Source organism: Pan troglodytes, chromosome 21 (assembly GCF_028858775.2).
Source record: "Pan troglodytes isolate AG18354 chromosome 21, NHGRI_mPanTro3-v2.0_pri, whole genome shotgun sequence".
Taxonomy (NCBI): Eukaryota; Metazoa; Chordata; class Mammalia; order Primates; family Hominidae; genus Pan; species Pan troglodytes.
In genome coordinates, this window is record NC_072419.2 from 55,088,476 (window position 1) to 55,108,540 (window position 20,065).

Here is a 20,065-nt window from a genome sequence, read left to right on the forward strand (position 1 = left end):
AATCTCCTGTTTAATAGCTGATGTTGCAGAAAAGAGAAGGGAGCCATTGCCCACAGGCCACAGGAAGTGGAAGTCTGGGAAACAGATTCGCACCCTCTAAGAGAGACCCACCTTCTCCCCTTTTCATCTCAAAGAACAAGAAGGACCACTCACAAACTGGAAAACAAGTCTCCAACTTAAAACCCCTATAGGAGCTGGGCAGGTAACAGGGAATGCTGTGCGTGGCTCCTTAGTAAAAGCAATGACTATTGTATCCTTTTAACAGAGAAGAGTGTCTTTGCCTAGTAAACACACAGGAATACTCTTCTCTTCCAAAGAGAAACCTGCTACCTTCCACTTACCTTAAAACACATAACCCTCTTGGTCTTTCAGTTTTCCATCTGATATACGCAAGGGTTAGAAGAAACATTCCTCTGTCCTCTTAATTCTACAATTAAAAAAAAAAAACAGGCCTAGTACAGTGGCTCATGCCTGTAATCCCAACACTTTGGGAGGCTGAGGCAGGAGGATCGCTTAAGCCCAGGAGTTCAAGACCAGCCTGGGCAACATAGTGAGACCCTTATCTCTAAAAAAAATTTTTTTTTTAATTAGCTGGGCATGGTGACACACACCTGTAGTTACAGCTACTCAGGAGGCTGAGGTGGGAAGGTCACCCCAGGAGGGGTTGGAGGCTGCAGTGAGCTATGATCACACCACTGCACTCCAGCCTGGGCAGCAAGGCAAGATCTCACCTCAATTTAAAAAAAAAAAAAAAAAAAGGCAGGGCACGGTGGCTCACTCTTGTAATCCCAGCACTTTGGGAGGCTGAAGCAGGTGGATCATCTCAGATCAAGAGTTTGAGACCAGCCTGGCCAACATAGCAAAACCCCATCTCTATTAAAAATACAAAAATTAGCCAGGCATGGTGGTGCACACCTGTAGTCCCAGCTACTTGGGAGGCTGAGGTAGAAGAATCACTTGAACCCGGGAGGCACGGGCTGCAGTGAGCTGAGATCGCACCACTGCACTCCAGCCTGGGCGACAAGAGCCAGACTCCTCCTCAAAAAAATAATAATAATAATAATAATTAAAAACCAACAGGGCAAGTGCCATAATAAATGGCAACCAATGTTTGGTCTCAGTGTTAGGAACATGTTATGGAGGGGTGGAGACTGTGGCTAAATGAAGACTGAAGCCCTGTGCCCTGCAGAAGGGGCAGCTGCTCTTCAGGTCCAGCCAAACCAAACGTTGCCTGCAGAAGAGCAAGTGACACATCTTCTGATTACTAAGAAGCCAGAAATAATAGGTTTTTGTATGAAATGTCTTCATTTTTCATTGCTGGCAAGTAAATAACAATTTTTTTTTAATTAAACATGGGGTTTCACTATGTTTGCCAGGCTGGTCACGAACTCCCGACCTCAGGTGATCCACCCACCTCAGCCTCCCAAAGTGCTGGGATTACAGGCCTGAGCCACTGTACCCAGCCTAAACAAAAAATTTTAAAACAATCCTGTGCAGGCTGACAAAACCCACATATGAGCCTAACCTGGACTTAGGACCCCTGGGTTTGGAACCAGTGGTTCTGATCATAAGTAAAAGGAGGGGCCCTGCTTTCATCACATCTGTGGCCTCAGTAGCTTGTACAAGGCCTGGCCCACAGCAAGGGTACGATCAATGACTTCTGACCAGAGTTGGATACACACACACACACACGTGTGCATGCACACTACTGACCAGACCTGGATACACACACACACACACACGTGCATGCACACTACTGACCAGACCTGGATACACACACACACACACACGTGCATGCACACTACTGACCAGACCTGGATACACACACACACGTGTGCATGCACTCTACTGACCAGACCTGGATACACACCCCCACACACACAAACACACGTACGTGTGCATGCACACTACTGACCAGACCTGGATACACACACACACGTGTGCATGCACGCTACTGACCAGACCTGGATACACACACACACATGTGTGCATGCACACTACTGACCAGATGTGGATACACACACACACAGGTGTGCATGCACACTACTGACCAGACCTGGATACACACACACACACACACACGTACATGTGCATGCACACTACTGACCAGACCTGGATACACACACGTGTGCATGCACTCTACTGACCAGACCTGGATACACACACACACACAGGTGTGCATGCACACTACTGACCAGACCTGGATACACACACACACACACGTGTGCATGCACACTACTGACCAGACCTGGATACACACACACACACACACGTACATGTGCATGCACACTACTGACCAGACCTGGATACACACACGTGTGCATGCACTCTACTGACCAGACCTGGATACACACACACACGTGTGCATGCACACTACTGACCAGACCTGGATACACACACACACGTGTGCATGCACACTACTGACCAGACCTGGATACACACACACACACACACGTACATGTGCATGCACACTACTGACCAGACCTGGATACACACACACACGTGTGCATGCACACTACTGACCAGACCTGGATACACACACACCCCCCTCACACTACTGATCACTGAAGTCAAAGAATCTGAAAGTGAAGTTTCCCAGAGACAAGGGAATCCCCTAGGACAAAACATTCATCCAACTCATTTGGATACAACTTAAACCTCCCTCTCTGTCCTCCAAGGAGTCTTAGCTGTTGGACAAAAGCAGACTATCACGGGATAGGAGTCAGAAAACCTGGGTTTCGGTTCCATCTCAACCACAGACCCACTTGGGATCCCCAGGCCAAGTGACTGAACAGCTCGGTGCCTCAATTTCCCCTTCCTGAAAAGTGAGATGATTGGATGAGATGATGTCTCAGTGTCTTCCAGCTCCAACAGCCCGTTTCCAGGATTCTAGTGCCAATAATTTCTTTGGGCTAATAAGGACCAAAGGGTCCTAAACCCAGGTTTTTTCACCCCTCAGTTACTAAATTGACACAAGAACCGGTAGCAATCAACAAAGATGCAGATGGACTCTCATTGTGAAAAACTGAAAACTACCTAAATGCCCCAATATAAGAGGAATGGGTAAATAATATAAGAGGAATGGGTAAATAATATAAGAGGAATGGGTAAATAACATAAGAGGAATGGGTAAATAACATAAGAGGAATGGGTAAATAATATAAGAGGAATGGGTAAATAATATAAGAGGAATGGGTAAATAACATAAGAGGAATGGGTAAATAATATAAGAGGAATGGGTAAATAATATAAGAGGAATGGGTAAATAATGTAAGAGGAATGGGTAAATAATGTAAGAGGAATGGGTAAATAATATAAGAGGAATGGGTAAATAATATAAGAGGAATGGGTAAATAATAATAATCTTACTAGAATGCTATTATTAAATATTAGTATAATAATTCTTATAAGTATAGCTAATATATATGGAATGCTTACTATGTACCTCGCATTGTTCTGATAGCTTTGCAGGTCCTAATTCACCTAATTCCCCCCTCAATCTAAGAAGAGGGCACTATTTTAGGAGATAAGGAAACCGAGGCACACACAGATGGAGCAGCTGGGCCACTGACCACACACCAGGTAGGCAGTCAGGATTTGAACTGGACAGTGGCCATGATCCCGCCCCCACATTTCATTACGAAGTCATGAAAGGCTTGCTGATGGAGAGCATTTAGCAGTGACACGAGGAAGTATGCACAAGCAGTATCTGCTGTCGTGTACCAGGCTCAGACCAAATGCAAGGAACAAAGAGGAAATACACCCAAAGGTGAAACAGCTATTTGGAAGGGTGAGATCTTTTTATTCATCTTTATTTCCCAAATTTTCTAAAATGAGCGCAGTAACTGCAAACACAGCCATACCTGGTGGGCGTCCTAGGGAGCCGGCTCCACACCCAGCACTCACCTACTCTACTCCACCCCCAACGACCCAGATGTCGGCCTGCCCTGCATCCTGCTGTATCCCAGCATCTGAGCCAGGCACACAGTAGCTGCTTAACACAATGTGTTGGAACAAGGGAACAAGTCTATGAGGTAGGGACAGCGATTTCCCCATTTTATAGCTGAAGAAACTGAGGTCCAAGAATCAGCTTCCCGAGGTCACAGAGCTGGTCACAGAGCTTGGCTCTGGGACAAGCATGAGCACATCTCAGTGGAGACTTTCTACTGAGGACAATCAAAATCACCAGAGCTGGACTGCCAAATACAATCCGTGACCCAGGACTAGATCCTGGACTGGGGGTGGGGATGGGCGAGGGGGTGGGGATGGGCGAGGAGATGGGTATAGGGAACACTTGGGGAGAAATAGGTGAAATCTGAATATAGACTGTGCATTGTATCATTTAGTATAAATGTTGACTTGCCTGATTTTGTTGTTCAAGGCACTGTGGTTACACAAGAGAATGTCTGTCTTCCTAAGTGATGCATGCCAAGGTTTGCAGGGGCATCCTGTCTGCAATTACTCTCAAATAGATCAAAATAATACTAACGTGTGTGTGCATGATGGAGACAGGGGAGAAGAAAGGAAAGGGAGAGGGGGAGTGATCAAATAAAAAGTTACCAAAAAGTTAACTCTGAAAAGAACATATTAAATTGCCCAGAAATACAACATGTTTGGTTTTGTGCCTAGACTGCCATATGCGTGTAGAAATGAATAATATATGCAGCCAGGTATACACACAAAATATCATTTTACCATACTGGGTTCCATAAGAGCACCTGTAGCTGAACAGACATAAGGGAATGCGCTTTTGATACTCACACCTCCACTGTATTTACTACCTTTGTGTTCAAGGGGAAATAAATCTTTAAAACCACCCAATCAACAGCTTGGTGGGCCACTGGCTGGTGGCTGAGACCACCCAGAGCTCCCTGACATGGCAAATAAAACTTTCCAATCCCTTTGCCCTCCCCAGTGTGGTAAGGGCAGGAGGCCAAGGAACCCAGGCTGCGGCTGCCCCTACACGTGGGTTCACGCTCCCAAGACACAGTCATGGCCAGGAAGGCCTCTGCCACAGAGTGGGCCCCATTCAGCCCCTTTTGCTCATGCATTCATTTCTTCCACAAATGCTAACAGAGTCCCCATTAAGTGCTAATCACCAGGGACTTGGCCATGAACACAGCAGACAAAGGCTGTGACCTCATGCAACTTATATTCTAATGGGAGAGACAGATACTAAACAAATAAATCAACAAGATAATTCCAGGCAGTGACAGGTCAAGAAGAAAATCAGTGCAGTGGTGTAGAGAAAGGGACTAGAAGGCTCTCTGAGGAAGCGGCACTTGAGCTGAGAGCTGAAAGAGAAAGGGGGGTCCTTGGTACAAATTAGGGTTCCAAGAGCTCCAGGTAATAGGAAGAGCAAAGGAAAAGGCTTAGAGGCTGGAGCCAGTTGAATACAGTGCAAGAATAGAAAGAAATGTGGTGGGGCCTGGACAGAATGAACAAGGCGGGGAGATGAGGTCTGCACAGTGAGCTAAAGCTGGATCACATAATACCTTCTAAGCCATCATAAGGAGCTGGGATTCGATTAACCTCCATGTTCCACCTCCAGCAGAGTGAGGATGGGGGAGGAAGAGGACTCCTTGTGCTATTAATGTCCGCAGCAAACAAACCAGAATGAAATGGCAGGGTGTTGGAGCTAAACCCAACCCTGTCAGTAATTACATTAAATATACATAACCTAAACAGTCTAATTAAAAGGTTGCGACTGTCAGAATGGATTTAGAAAAGCAAGACCCAACTATATGATGCCTGTAGGAGATGCACTTGGAATATAAAGACACAGAGGCAGAAACAAAAAAAATGGAAAACAGTAAGCAGAAGAAAGGCGACATGGCTATGGCAATATCAGACAAAATAGGCTTCAAGACAAGGAGCATTATCAGAGATAAAAAGGAGTATTTCATAATGATAAAAGGGTCAATTCACCAGGAAGACATAATCATAAACGTGTATTTCCAGCAAGAGAACTTTAAAATGCAAAAAGTAATAACTGACAGAACTCAAAGGAGAAAAACATAAATCTATAGTCACAGATGGAGACTTCCAGAGCCTTCTCTCAATAACTACCAGAACAAGGAGACCAAGCATCAGTAAGGATATACAGATCTGAACAACACTACCAACCACCTTGATCCAAATGACATTTGTAGAACACTGCACCCAACGACAGCAGAAGACACATTCTTTTCAAATGTACATGAAATGGTCCCTGAGGTAGACTATCTGCTGGGTCATAAACCAAGTCTCAATTTCAAAGGATTGAAAACCCACAGAATATGTTCTCTGAACACAATCAAATTGGAAATCACTAAACAATGAGTTATCTGGAAAAGCCCTAATATGTGGAGACCAATGCAATCAGATGGGCTTCCTCACTCCCCACCCCACACTCAGAGTAAACAGCACAGACAACATCTGGCGTAAATGTCCCCTGGGAGAAAGCAGTCAGGCATCTGTCCCGTGGCCAGGTCTAAGTCTACACTCCTAGGTAACGGGGGTACCAGGCTGGGGTAGATGCTCTGGTTTCAACTTCAACAACCCAGTTGGCAAATCATTTCAAGAGATGCTGGGGCGGCCGGGCACAGTGGCTCATTGCCTGTAATCTCAGCACTTTGGGAGTCAGCCGAGTGGGCAAATCACCTGAGGTCAGGGGTTTCAGACCACCAGCCTGGCCAATGTGGCGAAACCCTGTCTCTACTAAAATTACAAAAATCAGCCAGACGTGTTGGCACACGCCTGTAATCCCCGCTACTCGGGAGGCTGAGGCAGGAGAATCGCTCGAACCTGGGAGGTGGAGGTTGCAGTGAGCCGAGATTGCACCATTGCACTCCAGCCTTGGCAACAGAGTGAGACTCTGTCTCAAAAAAAAAAAGAAAAAAAGGAAAAAAAAAAAAAAACCAGAGAGATGCTGGGGGTCTGTGTACTGTGTTGGAGAAACCAGGTCTTACCAGCGAGGAAACCACACCTCATAATACAGCCCACCCGCCCCGTCTCGCTCAGAATGAGCCAGAATGAGGCCAACAGCCAATCAGTTCACCTTACTCAGGGTTCACTCTGGGCAGGGCCAGAGAGGGAGTAAATAAAGTAAAGCACAGTGGTCACAAATATGGGCTTTGGAGTAGAATAATCCTGAGTTCAAACCCACCACTGACCATTGTTGGTGGGCAGAACCCTGAGATGGCCCCAGGATCACTGCCCCCTGTGTCCACGCCCTGGAGGATCCTTTCCCATTTCATGTAAGTGGGACTGTCACTGTGACTGGTAAATGACAGAGGCGAAGGGATTTTCCAGATATAATCAGGGTCCAAAATCAGCTGACTGAGTGAGCCTGACCTAATCAGGTAAAGCCTTAAAAGACGCCTGAGGGGGATAAAGCAGGGAGAAGAGTACAAGTACACTTCTAGGCCCTTCCTAAAGGAAGAGATTCAAAGCAAGTGATTCACCTGCTGGCCGTGATGTGACTATGTTGTGGCAGGACCACACCCCTAAGACTCAAGGCACCTCTAGGAAGTGAGGGTGATCACCAGCCAATACCCTGCAAAAAATGGGGACCCCAGCTCCACAATGCACGGAACTAAATTCTGCCAACAACCCCATGCAGATCCCTCCCATGCCCCACACCCTCCTCGCTCCAAGCATCAGATGAGATCACAGCCCGGGTCAACACCCTGATGGCAGCCTCATGAGACCTTCAGTAGAAAACCCAGTTACATTGCACCCAGACTTCTGGCCCACAGAAACTTCGAGGTAATTAACAGGCGTTATTTTAAGCCACTAAATGTGTGGTAACTTGTTTGGCAGCAACAGATAACTAATACGCTATCTCTGTGTGATCCTAGGCAAGTGACCTCACCCTCTCTGGGCCTCAGTTTCCTCATCTGCAAAACTGCAAGGCTGTAAATGAAACAGGATGTGTAACAGCCTCACCCAGAAAGTGGGAAGCAGCGTGTTCTGTGCCCTTTCAGGTTCATGGAGGGATTTCACAGCAGGGCAATGGGAGGTGCTGTCATGTATTTTTGAGACACCAATCTGTTTTTTCAATCTTCGGATGGATTGCTTGGAGAAGAGAGTGAACAGCATCTTCTAGCTCCAACTTACAGCCATCCCAGTTACTCCCAACTGCCTTCAGAGTGCACAGACCAATGTCCAGGGCAAGGGAACACTTGGTCAAAATAAATTCAGTCACTTATTTCAAGTCCCAGGAAGGGTCTCAGGCAGTGTGTTCAAGATGATATGCTGTAACTGTTCCTCTGCAAAAAGTAGGGAAATACTAAGATTCTAAAACAGAATGTTTAAAAATAACCTCTACTAATTACTGGGGCCTGCTCAGGTGCCAGGCAGTGAGCCAAGTGTCTCAACATATTTTATAGATGAGGAAACCAAGGTTCAGAGAGGGAAAGCTTCTTGCCCAGGGTCACACAGCTGCTGAGGCGCAGAGATAAGATTCAGACCCAGACAATCTGGCTAGGCCCCTGGCACTTGAGCACAATGCCACACTGTAAAAAATTCTCCTGTGCAAAATCCCCCAGCTCACATACCCACATAGTCAAAAGACACCAGACCATCTTAGTCCCCAGAAGTCTGCACAAAAATGCTTAGCAGTTATATAATTCAAAACAATCACATCATGTAATAAAACATAGGCACATATAGAAGCAATTTTTTTCATTCAAAAAATACTTAATGAGCATCTACTATGTGGCAGGCATTGTTGGTGCTGGAGCTCAAAATCTCTATCCTCTTGGCATGCCTGTGACATTCCAGTGAGGGAGGCAGACAATAAGCAATAAATAAGTAAAATGTCCAGTGTGTTAGCTAGTGGGAAAAAAACAACGCAAGCAAAGGAAGAAACGGTGAGGTGGGGATGTGCGGTGTCAGAAAAGACCCAGTCAAGAACATGATTTTGAGCAAAGGCCTGAAGGAGGTGGAGGGCTGAGCCACGGGGACACTGCAGGGTGGGAGGGAGCGCATTCCAGACAGCACAGGTGCAAGGGCCCTGAGGCAGGTGCGTGCTTGGTGCATTTGAGAAAAGGCAAATGCGCTTGGAGGAAGTGGGCAAGGGGTAAAGAGCCACCCAGAAGATTCCAGAATTGGATAATGGGGATGACTGCACAACTTGGTGAATATACTCAAAACCACCGAATCGTACAGTTTGAAAGGGTGAGGTTTATGATTTGTGAATTCACATCTCAGTTTTTAAAACTTTATGGGGAAAAAGGAGTAATGAAAGAGGAGCTAGGAGAGCCAAGAGGGGCAGGTCTTGTGCGACATTCCAGGCCAGACTAAGGACTGCTTTTATGCTGAGTGAGATGTAACTGTAACTGATTAGGGTCTCACTGGATCCCTCTGACTGCATAAGGAGAACAGAATGTGGGAGGCCAGGGCGAGATCAAAAGAGTCAACTGCAATGGCCCTGGCCATTCCCGGCTGCGTGTCCTCAGGTACGCCACTTCCCCTCTCTGCAGCTATTTTCCTCATGCAGGAAGTGGGCCTGAAAAATCCATCCCCCACAGGGCAGAGGTGAGAGCTAATAGACAGTAAAGTGCTGTTATGATGCCTATGCATGGAGGGTGGAGTACCGATCCCGCCAAACAGTTTTTAATTATGCAAATGAGTTTCCTGAACAGAAAACAAGGGGCACCTTCCTTTGTCTCAGGAAGCAGAGGTTCATCTCGCATCAACAGCCCTCCCAGCCCAGAGGCAGCTGCCTTCACAGCTCATCCACATTCTGGCCACAGATGGGGGCCCAAACTCCTCTTTGGGTGTGGTTGGGTCCACTGGCCTCCTCCAGGAAGCCTGCCCTGGTTACTTGGTAACCCAGTACCCACAGGAAAGCTGAAACCCAAAGAGAGGACAGAACCAGCCATAGGTCACAGAGCAGCCTGGGAGCAGGCAGGGGATCTGCTGTGGGAGGGGACGGTACACCCATTCCTCTCTGAGACCTTAGTAAGACCATTGTACAGTCTTGGTTTCCATGTCACCAACTGACCCATGCCATATCCAACTGAAAGCACTCTGGTGGCTCCTCACACCACCAGGAATAAAACCCAAACTGCTCACCATGCATCTGAGGCCCATGCGACCTGGACCCCGCCAACATGCCAATCTCATCTCCCTTACTCTCCCCTCCAGCCACCCTGGCCTCTTACTGTTCCTCAAACAAGCCTGGCACAGTCCTGCCTCAGGGCCTTTGCATCTGCTGCTCCCGCTGCCTGGAACACACTTTTCTCCACTCTTTCCACCAGGGCTCCTTCTCCTCCTTCAGGACTTGGTCAAATGTCATCTCCCTAGAAAAGCCTTCCTTGCCCATCCCATCTAAATTAGATGCGACCATCCCTGTCACAAACATCACCTCATTTTATCTCCTTCTGTCTGAATCCACTCCCCAGCTGTGTGGACTTCAGCAAGTTACTCAGCCTCTCCCAGCTTTAGTTTCCCCATCTGCAAAATAGGTATAATGATGATATTGACCTCAGGGAGTTGCTGCAAGGGCTCAAGAAGCATGCGGCACAGTACCTGGAACAGAGCAAGGCCTCAGTGGGTGTCCTTATTATGACAACTCTGGTCCTTTTCTCAAGGGATTTCTTTTTGCGGTGTCTGAAGATTCCCTGAGGGCAGAGACCTTGTCTGTCTTGTTCCAGCCACATGCCAGCACCTAGCACAGTGCCTGGCACACAGTGGGTGCTGAATGGCCATTTATTGAATGAATAAGTTGATTAGTGGATGAAAGCATCAACTGCCCACACCCTGACCCTGGCCTCGCTCCTCCTGAGAGATGCACAGAAGCCACCCACCCTCCCAGCAAGGGGGGAAGCACAAGACCCTGGGTCCTGACGGCTGATGGCCACCTGCCTGCACCAGCTTTCAGTGGCCCCAGTCCCGCCAACCTGAAATAGCCTCGCCTCCCCTGGCCCAGAATCAAGGGATCGTCTGTCAGTTCCATCCTGGGGAAGGAATCAGGCGGGTAAACACAGATTGAGTGTCTGACCACAAGACAAAAGAAGAGCAGACAGATTCCCTTCTGGTCCTCAAGGAGCCAAGAAAATAAAAATAAGCTTAAAAATCCACACAGGGCTGGAAGGCTGGAGGGCTCTGCTTCTTCCTTGGGACTTCCTCCGGGAGGAGGGGTGAGCCCGCACACAGTCACTGTACTCCCTAGAGTAACCCTAGGAGTGCTGGGGTCATCCCCATTTTGCAGATGGGGAAACCAGGACTCAGAGAGGCAAAGCAACATCCCCAAGGTCACACAGGGGAAGAGCTGGGATCTGAACCCAGGCAAGGTGGCTCGAGAGTCTGTGCTCTAAACCATGAACCTCAAGAGAGGGAGCCTCCCAGACACTCTGCTGGGTGAAAAGGGCAAACCGTATTATGCTACTTACATAAACACATCAATCTCACATATTTCTACACAGGCATGCTAATGCCCCCACACGATCTGAGAGCACAGGTGGTAGTCAAAGGAGCTTTTAGCCCAGTGGTTCTCAACTGGGGGCTATTTTTCACACCCAACCACCTCTAGTGGATACCTGGAATATCTGGAGACATCTGTGGTTGTCACAACTGGGGAAGAGGGGTCCTACTGGCATCTGGTAGGTAGAGGCCAGCGATGCTGCTAAACATCTTACAATGCACAGGACAGCCCCCCCACAGCAAAGAATGGTCCAGCCCCGTATGTCGACAGTGCTGAAGGCTGAGAGACTAGTGGGATTTGCTCCAGACCAACGCTAGGGCCAGAAATGACCCCGTGAAACCTCTTCAAGAGGGACTTTTGGCCGGGCATGGTGGCTCACGCCTATAATCCCAGCACTGTGGGAGGCCAAGGCAGGCAGAACACTTGAGGTCAGGAGTTCAATACCAGCCTGGTCAACATGGTGAAACCCTGTCTCTACTAAAAAAATACAAAAAGTAGCCGGGCATGGTGGCACGTGCCTGTAGTCCCAGCTATTCGGGAGGATGAGGCAAGAGAATCGCTTGAACCCGGGAGGCAGAGGTTGAAGTGAGCCAAGATCACGCCACTGCACTCCAGACTGGGCGACGGTACGAGACTCCATCTTAAAAAAAAAGGGGGGGATTTTTGATCCTGGCTAAAACACAGATCCCCAGAAAAGGATGTGGGCCACCAAGCTCTCTTCCCAGGTATCTGGGGATGGAACTCTAACAAACTGAGTGGCTACTGCCCTTAACTGGTGCTCACCTCCCCTCTGGGGACGCAACTTATGTCACCTGCAAAACAAGGAGATTCAGACCGAATGACCCACCTGGCTTCTGTTCAAGATCTCCGAAACGCAGGGCAGGAATCAGCTCCGACCTGGCCCCATGTCTGGGGAATGATGCTGTGGAACACAGCACACAGGTTTGAGGGGCAGCCCACCCTATCACCCACCTCCCTCCAGTATTCTAGCCAGCATGCCTGCGTCTGTTGGAAAAAAAGAAAAGCCCCAAAAATCTGGAGAGGTCAGGTTCTCCTGCAGCCAGGCATGACCTGCTTCAAACACTTAACTCTTGCAAAACCTTTAAGGGAGAGTGGCTGTGAAGCAAATAGGATGTGGGTTTCTTTATCAAAGGGAGTGGCCCCAAGCCCAACAGGTCTTCAGCTCTCTGGCCTGATAAAGGAGTATCTTTCTCTCCAAGAAAGGGGTGCCCTGAAGTCTCAAAAGCCAGAGACACCAACCCCATTCGCGTCTTCTTAAAGTGACAGTTAAATTGCTACCAGGGCAAACACCAGAATAAAAGTAGGTAGGCTTCCAGAAGGTTTGTCTGAAGAATGAGTTGTAGAATCCCCACAGGGTTGTCCTTCTTATAAGGACAAGGACCTGTTGATGACTTCATTCTCGTGGCCCAGAACACTGCCCAGGATATACAGCAGATGCTCCATAAACACCTGCACACAGAGAAAAGCAGTCTCATATCTTCATGGTTTTACCTGTACAGAGCTCTCTGTCTGCCATACATTAAAAAAAAATGTAACCCATCTAAATCCTGCTGACACTCAGGTTTTTACCATCAAAAGATTTTCACTGACTTCCTGATGATGATGAGCCCAACACAAGGTGGCCTGTTCCAGGCTCTCCGGCATCTGAAAACTGAAATAAGGTGGACTTTTTGACTTAATTCTTGCCCACCTGGGCAGCCCAGAGGTCTCACAGGGGCAGTAATTTTGCTCATGAACACAGCCTCATTTTGGTGCAATTCAGGATAGTGGTGAAGAATGTGGGCCATGCAGCCGCATTACCTGGGTCCAAGTGCCAGTTCTGTCAGGCTGTGTGACCTTGGGAAACTGACTTGGCCTCTCTGTGTCTTTGTTTCATTTGTAAAACAGGAAGCATAAGAATACCTGCAACTTTTGAGTTAATGCTTAAGGAACTTATAAACAGGGCTTGCAAGTATATAAATATTAGCAAATTGTTACCATTATTACTATTGCATTAATCTAATAACCATGTTGAAAATACAATTCTTCCTGTCGGCTTCTTAAAAAATATATTCGCATACATATGCATAATTTTATATGAAAAGGGTATTATAAACAGGATTTTACTTCCTTATCTTCCTGGTTGCCTTTCTGCAAAAGATACACATCCTTCCATCCTTTTCTCCAACCTACTGTCACCTTATACATATAACACACATGTGTATATTATGGTTATTGTTTATTTTCCAAAAGAACTGTGTTACATATACCTCTCAGCATCCTACTTTTCATATGAGGACCACGTGAAAATCCCCCCAAGTCACTGGGGAGGTCCCTCTGCCTCAATGACTGTGAAATCAAAGACCTGCCCCCACCCCAACCACCCGTGGCATTTCTCCCTAGTGTGAGACTAGGAGTACAGAATCTTTTAAAACAGAAAAAAAAATAGTGACAACAAAAAACCACAGTTTCTTGTTTGGCAAGTGGAGCTCCAATGAGAAGAAAAACTTTTGTCTCCTCCCTCCAAAAAGCAGAACCACAGAAAGCATTCTGGGAGCTTTCTGCCCACAATCCCTGTTCCTCAGAGACTCCCATCCTGGTCGGTTCCGGGCAGACCCTCTGTGTCTCTATAGCTCTCTGTCCTCAGCCACGGGGAGACCTTCGAGGAGTTGCTGACCAACTCCCACCCACAGGCCTCTCTGCCCACCCACCCAGGCCCTCTCTTCTCTTTCGACCACTGCCCAGCTGACACACCCATCATGGGAGTTACTGGCACCTGCCCCTGAGGTGCCTCCCCTTGGCAGGTGGGCCCAAGGTCTACTCAGCCTCCTCTAGGGGAGTGGGGGGCCTTTGAGCTCCAAAGAGCTGCATATCCCCCAAAATACCGGCACAGCACTCCAAACACCCAGCGCGCCTGGCACTGTTCTAACAGCTTTGACCTCAGGCTCATCCAAGCTTCACCACATCCCTGTGACGCAGGTGCTACACTGTGCCCGTTGGACAGATGTGGAAACTGAGGCACAGAGCAAGTCAGTGATCAGCCCAAGGTCACCTACAGTCCAAGTGGAGGAAGCCTGGATTTGAACACCAGCAGCATGACTCCAGAGCCTCACTCAACCCTCGTGCCATGAACAGACCCGGAGCCCAGAGCAAGAACTCAGCAGCCTGCCATTTCTATCCGTCCACAGTTCTGCCCATTCTGTGGAGAAAAGAATGGGAGTCACAGAGGGGAAGTAACAGGAGGAAGCGCAGGCGGAGGTGAAACATCACACAGACCTGGGTTCAAATCCCAGTTCTGCCACCTTAATAAATCATGTGCCAAGCCCTTCTTGGATCAGCCAAAGGCGGTCTATGAAGTGGCTGGGGACATGAGTTCCGGGGTCAGGCAGCCTAGGATCAAATCCTGGCAATGCTGTCCACCTGACCCAGAGCAGCTCACTTAGATTCACTTTGCCTCAGTTTCCTCACCTCTCGATGGGGATAAAAACAGCATCCCCTTCATAGAGAAAATTAAATGAGTTGACACATGCAAAGTGCTTAGAATGGCAAGTGATGAATCAAAGTCAGTTCCTGCACAGCAATGACTGTCATTGTTTTCATCATGACTAACGCTGCCCAAAGCACACAGGGAGCACCCCACATAGCCAGGGCCTCGAAATGATTCGAGCCAAGGTTCTGAGTCAAAACCCCAGGCACTGTTTCCCCCAAGACTGATCCAGCATCTCTATGAAAGGGCTGTCCTTGCCTTTTCATGATTCTTTAATAAACACACGCAAAACACCAAACTCAGAGGACTCCCTGGAGATAAGGGAGGGAGTGCAACCCAGTTCCTGAAGGAGATGGGGAAAGATGGGAAGATTCTCGAGGAACCACAAAGCCCTCGGCCTGGAACCAAACAAAACCACTGGTTCCTGTGGCCGGAGTTTAGGGTGTCAAAGGGAAACTCACTCAGAGCCCCCATCCTCCTCTCAGTGCTGACTTAACTCAGACCTCACTTCCTCCAGGAAGCCCTCTCTGATCACCCCTGCTCTCTGGATGCTGAAGTCCCACAACCCTAATTATCTGTATTATTTAATTTTCCTACAACAACAATAATAACCAATATTTATATACCTTACTGCCAGACACTGTTCTAAGTGCTTTACATCAATTTCTATAACTCACTTATCTTCTTTAAAAACCTATAAAATAGGACCTATTAACATCCCTCTTTTTACAAATAAGGCTCAAACAGGTTAAGGTGTTTGCCCAAGGTCACAAGTCCAAGGATTTAACCTCAAGCAGTCTGGCTCCAGAGCCTTGCACTTGGATTGTTTTTTTTAAACACCCATTTGGCCATCCTCCACTACACCGTCCTCTCCTTGAGGACAGAAGCCACACATGGTCCCTATCACGGGGGTTACTTTCCACGGTTTCCATGGGCCGATGGGACCTTCACACCAGGGACACACGGAGACCAGGGTGGTCCTTTAAGGCCTGCCTCTAACCACATGGAAATAAAAGCAGGGAGGGATTACCGTGCATTCTTCCAAGCCAGGAGACAGCAGGGAAAATCCCTTAGCAAATATAAAGGCTGAGAAGAGAGAGTGGGAAGACAGAAGAGAATCACAACCTGAGGCTGCCAGCCTTGCAACCATGGAAAGCCTTGGTAATTAGCAGTTCCTGAAGCTCTAAGCCCCAGGTTAGTTTTGAAAACGAAAATGCCTTGGGATGTTTAGGGGCCATTCCTGACGGGCCAAGATGAGAGAGGACTCCTGTGGCTCACAAACAACGTATGGCTGGTCAGGTTACACAATCCGTCTGTTTCTGGCACCAGCTTGGGGACACACAAAAGGCCCAGGCAGAAAGGAAGCCCGGATTCCCCGCTCCTTGTTTCACAGGTGGGGAAACTGAGGTCAGGACACATAGCATGATTGGTCCAAGACACATGTCCAAGTCAGAACCAATTCATCTCAGAACTGACACATCATATACAAAAAGAAAAATGTGATGAAGTCAGCAAATGTAAAGTGTCAAGGAGATAATGTGAAAGTAGAGAAATCTTTTTTTTTTCCTGTTTCTTGAATAATAAGAATGGTTGGCTCCAATCAATTTCCATTATTCCAGCTTCCTCCGACTCTACACGTGGACGATTTAAAACCACAGTTAACTCAAACACAATCTAGATCTGTTCTAAAATGAAACACACCATCTAGGGCAGGGGCGTGGGAGGGAGAGGTATATTTTCTTTCCCATTAATATCAAAATTGGTTTGTATTTCCTGTTTCTCTTCCAAGCAGAGGAGCGGGGAGTGGCTCAGAAGGAGAAGTCAGGAGTTCCCTAGAATTTGACATTGCTCAGAGACACCAGGGTTGTCTACATGTTTAATTCAAAAACTGCCAGCTTCTAACAGAACAAATTCTTCCCCCACCCCCCACCCCCGAAACTGTGAGAGAAGAAGGGATGGGAAAGAAAGCCAATCGTGCCTTATTCTTACAGGCCTTTCTAGAAGGGTCCTTTAGCCAAATGGTTTTCAATGCTTCTGCACAACCCCCTCTCCCACACCCCCCTGCCCCCAGTACATCTCCTTTCACAGGCAGAAGGGCTCTAGTCTAAGGCTGTCTCCTCCCTGAGCTGGAACTCTGATCTCACACAGCCTCAGCTGCACCCCTAAGCCATGAGGAGCCCCAGAGGACCCCAGAGTCTCCCTCTTTCTCCCAAAGACTAGGAGCTACAAAGCCTGGCTCTAGGGTCTTTGAAAGAGCCACCCCCACACCAGCCCTTCCTGAACCAGGATTAAAAGACTTCCTAGAGCAGAGAAGGGGAGTAAATGAGGCCCCAGCAGGAGGCATGGAGATTAAAGACTTTAGAGTCTCCTAACTTCCATCCAAGGCTCTGCCCCCTCCCACCCCCTCCACCCGCTGGCCACTTTTCTCACTTCCTAGGAGAGTAGGGAAGTGGCCCCTTCCTCCCTCTCACAGAAAAAAAGCAAAAGAAAAATGCAGCATAGAATAGGGGTTTAGAACACCAGCTGGGATCGTCCCGGTTCAAAGCCCAGTACCCCCACTTAATCAGCTGTGCGATCCCAGACAAGCTACCCGGCCCTTCTGGAGCTAAACTTTCCCAATCTTAAAAACGGAGGAGGCAGGGCCCAGTAGCTCACGCCTGTAATCTCTGCACTTTGGAGGCCGAGGTCGGCGGATCACTTGAGGCCAGGAGTCCAAGACCAGCATGGCCAACATGGTGAAATCTCCTCTCTGATAAAAATACAAAAATTAGTCGGCCGTGGTGGCTGGCGCGTGCCTGTAATCCCAGCTACTGGGGAGGCTGAGGCAAGAGAATTGCTTGAACCCGGGAGGTGGAGGTTGCAGTGAACCGAGATTGCGCCACTGTACTACGGCCTGGGTGACTGAGGGAGACTCCGTCTCAAAAAAAAATTTTTTTTAATTAAAAATGGGGGAAATACTCGTCCCTACTTCATAGACCGCCTGTGAAGGTTAAACCTGCTAATTAATGACACATGTAAGGTGTCTGGCACATAGTAAGTGCTCGGTTGTTATTTTACAAAGTCTGAGGCCGTGGTTTTGCACTTGGAGATGGGGAGTTGGTGGGGGTGGATGCAGTTAGGGAGCCTGGACTGCCGAGTCTTGAGTTCGAAACCCACTCTCCCCGAACTCCAGCAAAAACCTGTGCATGGGGGATTCTACCCTGGGGTTCTGTCAATCCCCGCCCCTCCTCTGAGCTTCAGGTTTTATCCTACTCCATCAACGCGCAGGGACGTTGGGCTCTGGGGCTCCTACGGTCTGTCCTAGATGAGTGGTGCACCGGGCGCGAAGTTATTCCTGGGAAAAAGACGCAGGAGCGCCAGCTCCCGGAGCCGCCGGGGTCCCCAAGCCCCTGCATCGCGGATGTAACTAATTTTAAAACTATCTGAAAGGCGGGGACGGGGAAGAAAAGACAAAAGGGCAGCGCGCGCCGCGGGGAAGTGGAGTGCGGGAGAGCCCCGGTCGGAGCAGGACCGTGCGCCGGCCAGGCAGGGAGGCGACGCGACAGCTCTGGAGGAGCTCGGATCCCCCCCGCTTTCCGCGCGCCCCGCGGGGCGCCCCCGAGGCAATTCTCCACCCACGGGGACCACGGCCACAGGTTGTGGGGACCGCAGCGGGGCGAGCGGCTGGAGGGAAAGCTGTCCCCAAGCTCCCGAGCGACACTCACCGACTGCAAGAAGCGCAAGGTGCCCACGTAGTCCCTCTCGGTACCCAAGATCTCGTTGAGGACGCAGAGGCGGAGGCGCAGCTGGCGCTCGGACTCCCGGGCGGCCGCGCACGGGCCGGGGCCGGAGCTGGGCGCCGCGGCGCCAGGGGTCCGGGGGTCCGGGTGGGCGCAGTCCCCGGCCCCGTCGCCGCCGGGCTCGCTGCCACTGGACGCCTCCATTCTAGCGCGGCCGCGCGGCGCCGGCTCCTTCCCCCGCGCGGAGGTCGCGCCGAGCGGCAACTCAGGCGTCCAGGCGCCCCATCCCGGACGGGGCACGCCGGCGGGCCGGGCTCAGCGGCGGGCCGGGCTCCCGGCGCGGCGGGCGGGACTGGGGGCCGGGCGGCTGGGCCGGGGGCGGAGGCAGCGCGCGGGGGCCGGGCGAGGGGCGGGAGGGGGCGGCCCTCGGGGGCTCCCAGACGGCTGGCCCCCCGCCCCCGCGCCAGGGACCGTCTGCCAAGTGCCACGCCGCGATCGGCCGCAGAGGCGCTCTGCGCGTGCACGGGGCCCCTGGGGACGCGGCGCGGCGCTCGGCGCCTCCGTCGGAAGCTCGGGGGTCGGGCGGGAGCCTCCGGAAGGGCCCCGCGGAGCCGGGAGTCCGAGGCCGCGCGCACGCCGAACCGAGCGTACCAACTCCGCGCCCGGACGCGTGGCGCCCCCCAACCCGCCGTCACCGCGGGCTACGCCACTCCCACCCGGCACACGCTACACCCGCCGCGCGCAGGCTCCTGCTTGCAGGTCCGGCCGCTGCTCGGGCCAAGTAAACACCGGGCTGGGAAAGCTCGCTGCGGAGCCGCTCGGGGGCAAGCCGGCCCCGCCACGCGCGCCCCCGCGGCCCCGGGAAGTCAGGGGCGGCCGCTGCCTGGGCAGTGACGGCCCCTCCCGGGAACGCCGGGCCCTCGCGGTGCCCTCGGTGCTACCACGACCTTAGGAAGGAACATGCGTGGCGCGCGCTCGCTCTCACTTTTCTCTTTCCCGTTTCCTTTCCCATCTCTCTCTTTCCTTCCTTCCTTTTCTTTCTGAACTTCTTTGCCCCCTGACCCTGCCCTTTCCACCTTTCCCAGAAGAAATTATTACCTGCTCTTGAGTTATTGATCAAGTGGCAGGTACCCTGCTGCTCCCCCTTCCATCCACCCAACCCATGGGATAAGGCCTTGGGAAACCCAGCTTCTTGTCAGGTTGCTCTGGGCGATGTTGATCATCACCCCTCTTATCGGAAGGTATGGAGAGGGGAGGAAGCTCTGGGGCCTAGAGTCAGCTGCTCAGGTTCAAATCCTAGCTCCCCACTTGCTGGCCGGGTGGCCTTGGGCTGGTTTCCTTGCTTCAAGATCCTCAGTGTTTTCATCAGTATAACGGGAACGGTCATGGTACCTAGCTCCAAGATCCTGCCCGGGGTTCCACGGGAAGTACTTAGCACCTAGAAAG

The 20,065-nt window shown here is 50.1% G+C and overlaps 1 protein-coding gene across 2 annotated transcripts in view; it reads right to left on the bottom strand.

Moving 5' to 3' along the window:
- The window catches only part of PREX1 (phosphatidylinositol-3,4,5-trisphosphate dependent Rac exchange factor 1), a 204,426-nt gene extending 185,453 nt beyond the window's left edge, over positions 1-18,973 (bottom strand). The window contains exon 1 of one of the 2 annotated variants that reach the window (XM_016938084.4): positions 18,605-18,973. In XM_016938084.4, coding sequence (XP_016793573.2) covers positions 18,605-18,823 — 219 coding nt within the window. In that variant the 5' untranslated portion in view covers positions 18,824-18,973. The remainder of the gene's footprint in view (positions 1-18,604) is intronic. The other variant, XM_016938085.4, reaches the window with a different exon arrangement.
- Positions 18,974-20,065: the final 1,092 nt, after the last annotated feature.